We start from the raw sequence: 700 nt of genomic DNA on the forward strand, positions 1-700 counted from the left end.
ATATACACAGCTTGAATGTATTAGGGTGTATTTTTAGTATGCGTGAGTGTGGACTGTATGCATGTATACGTATAAGTAGGTTTATAAGTATATATGCGTGTATGCGTATGCGTGCGCGCGTGGTAGTGTGCTTTTGAGTGTAAGCGTGTACTTCTATATATTTATGTACATATGTATATCAGTACGCATGCAAGTATACTTATATGCATACATCCATATCATATACGAACACAGGAAATTAAATTTACGTTTGCAGTTCTAAATATTCTGTTCTAAATATTCTTTTGTTCTTCCAGTCCATTAACATGTCACTCAGATTACCAACATAATGGAAGCCGGCGCTTAGTTGTGGTATTCAATTTTCTGAATTTCTTCAGTTTCTGGCTGTTTGATCCAATTTTTTTTTCATTGACATCAATCTGATATCATTCCTAGATGGCAACACAGTCACTGAAGTCGTTTCTTCGTCTTGAACAAAGCGGCTATTCTTTGCTCTGTGTTGGAATACACTAAAGATCATGTAAATCCAGGGATTAGTACAGCTGTTGAGGGACGAGAGTAGTAATAATATGGTATAGATTGCACCTAAAAAATATTAAGGAAACAGTTAATTAATGAAATATGCGTTTAGTAAACATTGTTAAATACATTCAACTCTGATATATATATATATATATATATATATATATATATATATATA

The 700-nt window shown here is 32.6% G+C and overlaps 1 protein-coding gene across 1 annotated transcript in view; it reads right to left on the reverse strand.

Annotated features, from left to right (window-relative positions):
* Nucleotides 1-11: 11 nt before the first annotated feature.
* Nucleotides 12-700, reverse strand: part of LOC106877996 (cephalotocin receptor 1) — a 207,022-nt gene continuing 206,333 nt past the window's right edge. Inside the window, exon 3 of the mRNA XM_052971191.1 lies at nucleotides 12-585. Within this exon, the coding sequence (XP_052827151.1) occupies nucleotides 374-585 (212 nt within the window). The 3' untranslated portion in view covers nucleotides 12-373. The remainder of the gene's footprint in view (nucleotides 586-700) is intronic.

This window comes from Octopus bimaculoides, chromosome 10 (assembly GCF_001194135.2).
Source record: "Octopus bimaculoides isolate UCB-OBI-ISO-001 chromosome 10, ASM119413v2, whole genome shotgun sequence".
Taxonomy (NCBI): domain Eukaryota; kingdom Metazoa; phylum Mollusca; class Cephalopoda; order Octopoda; family Octopodidae; genus Octopus; species Octopus bimaculoides.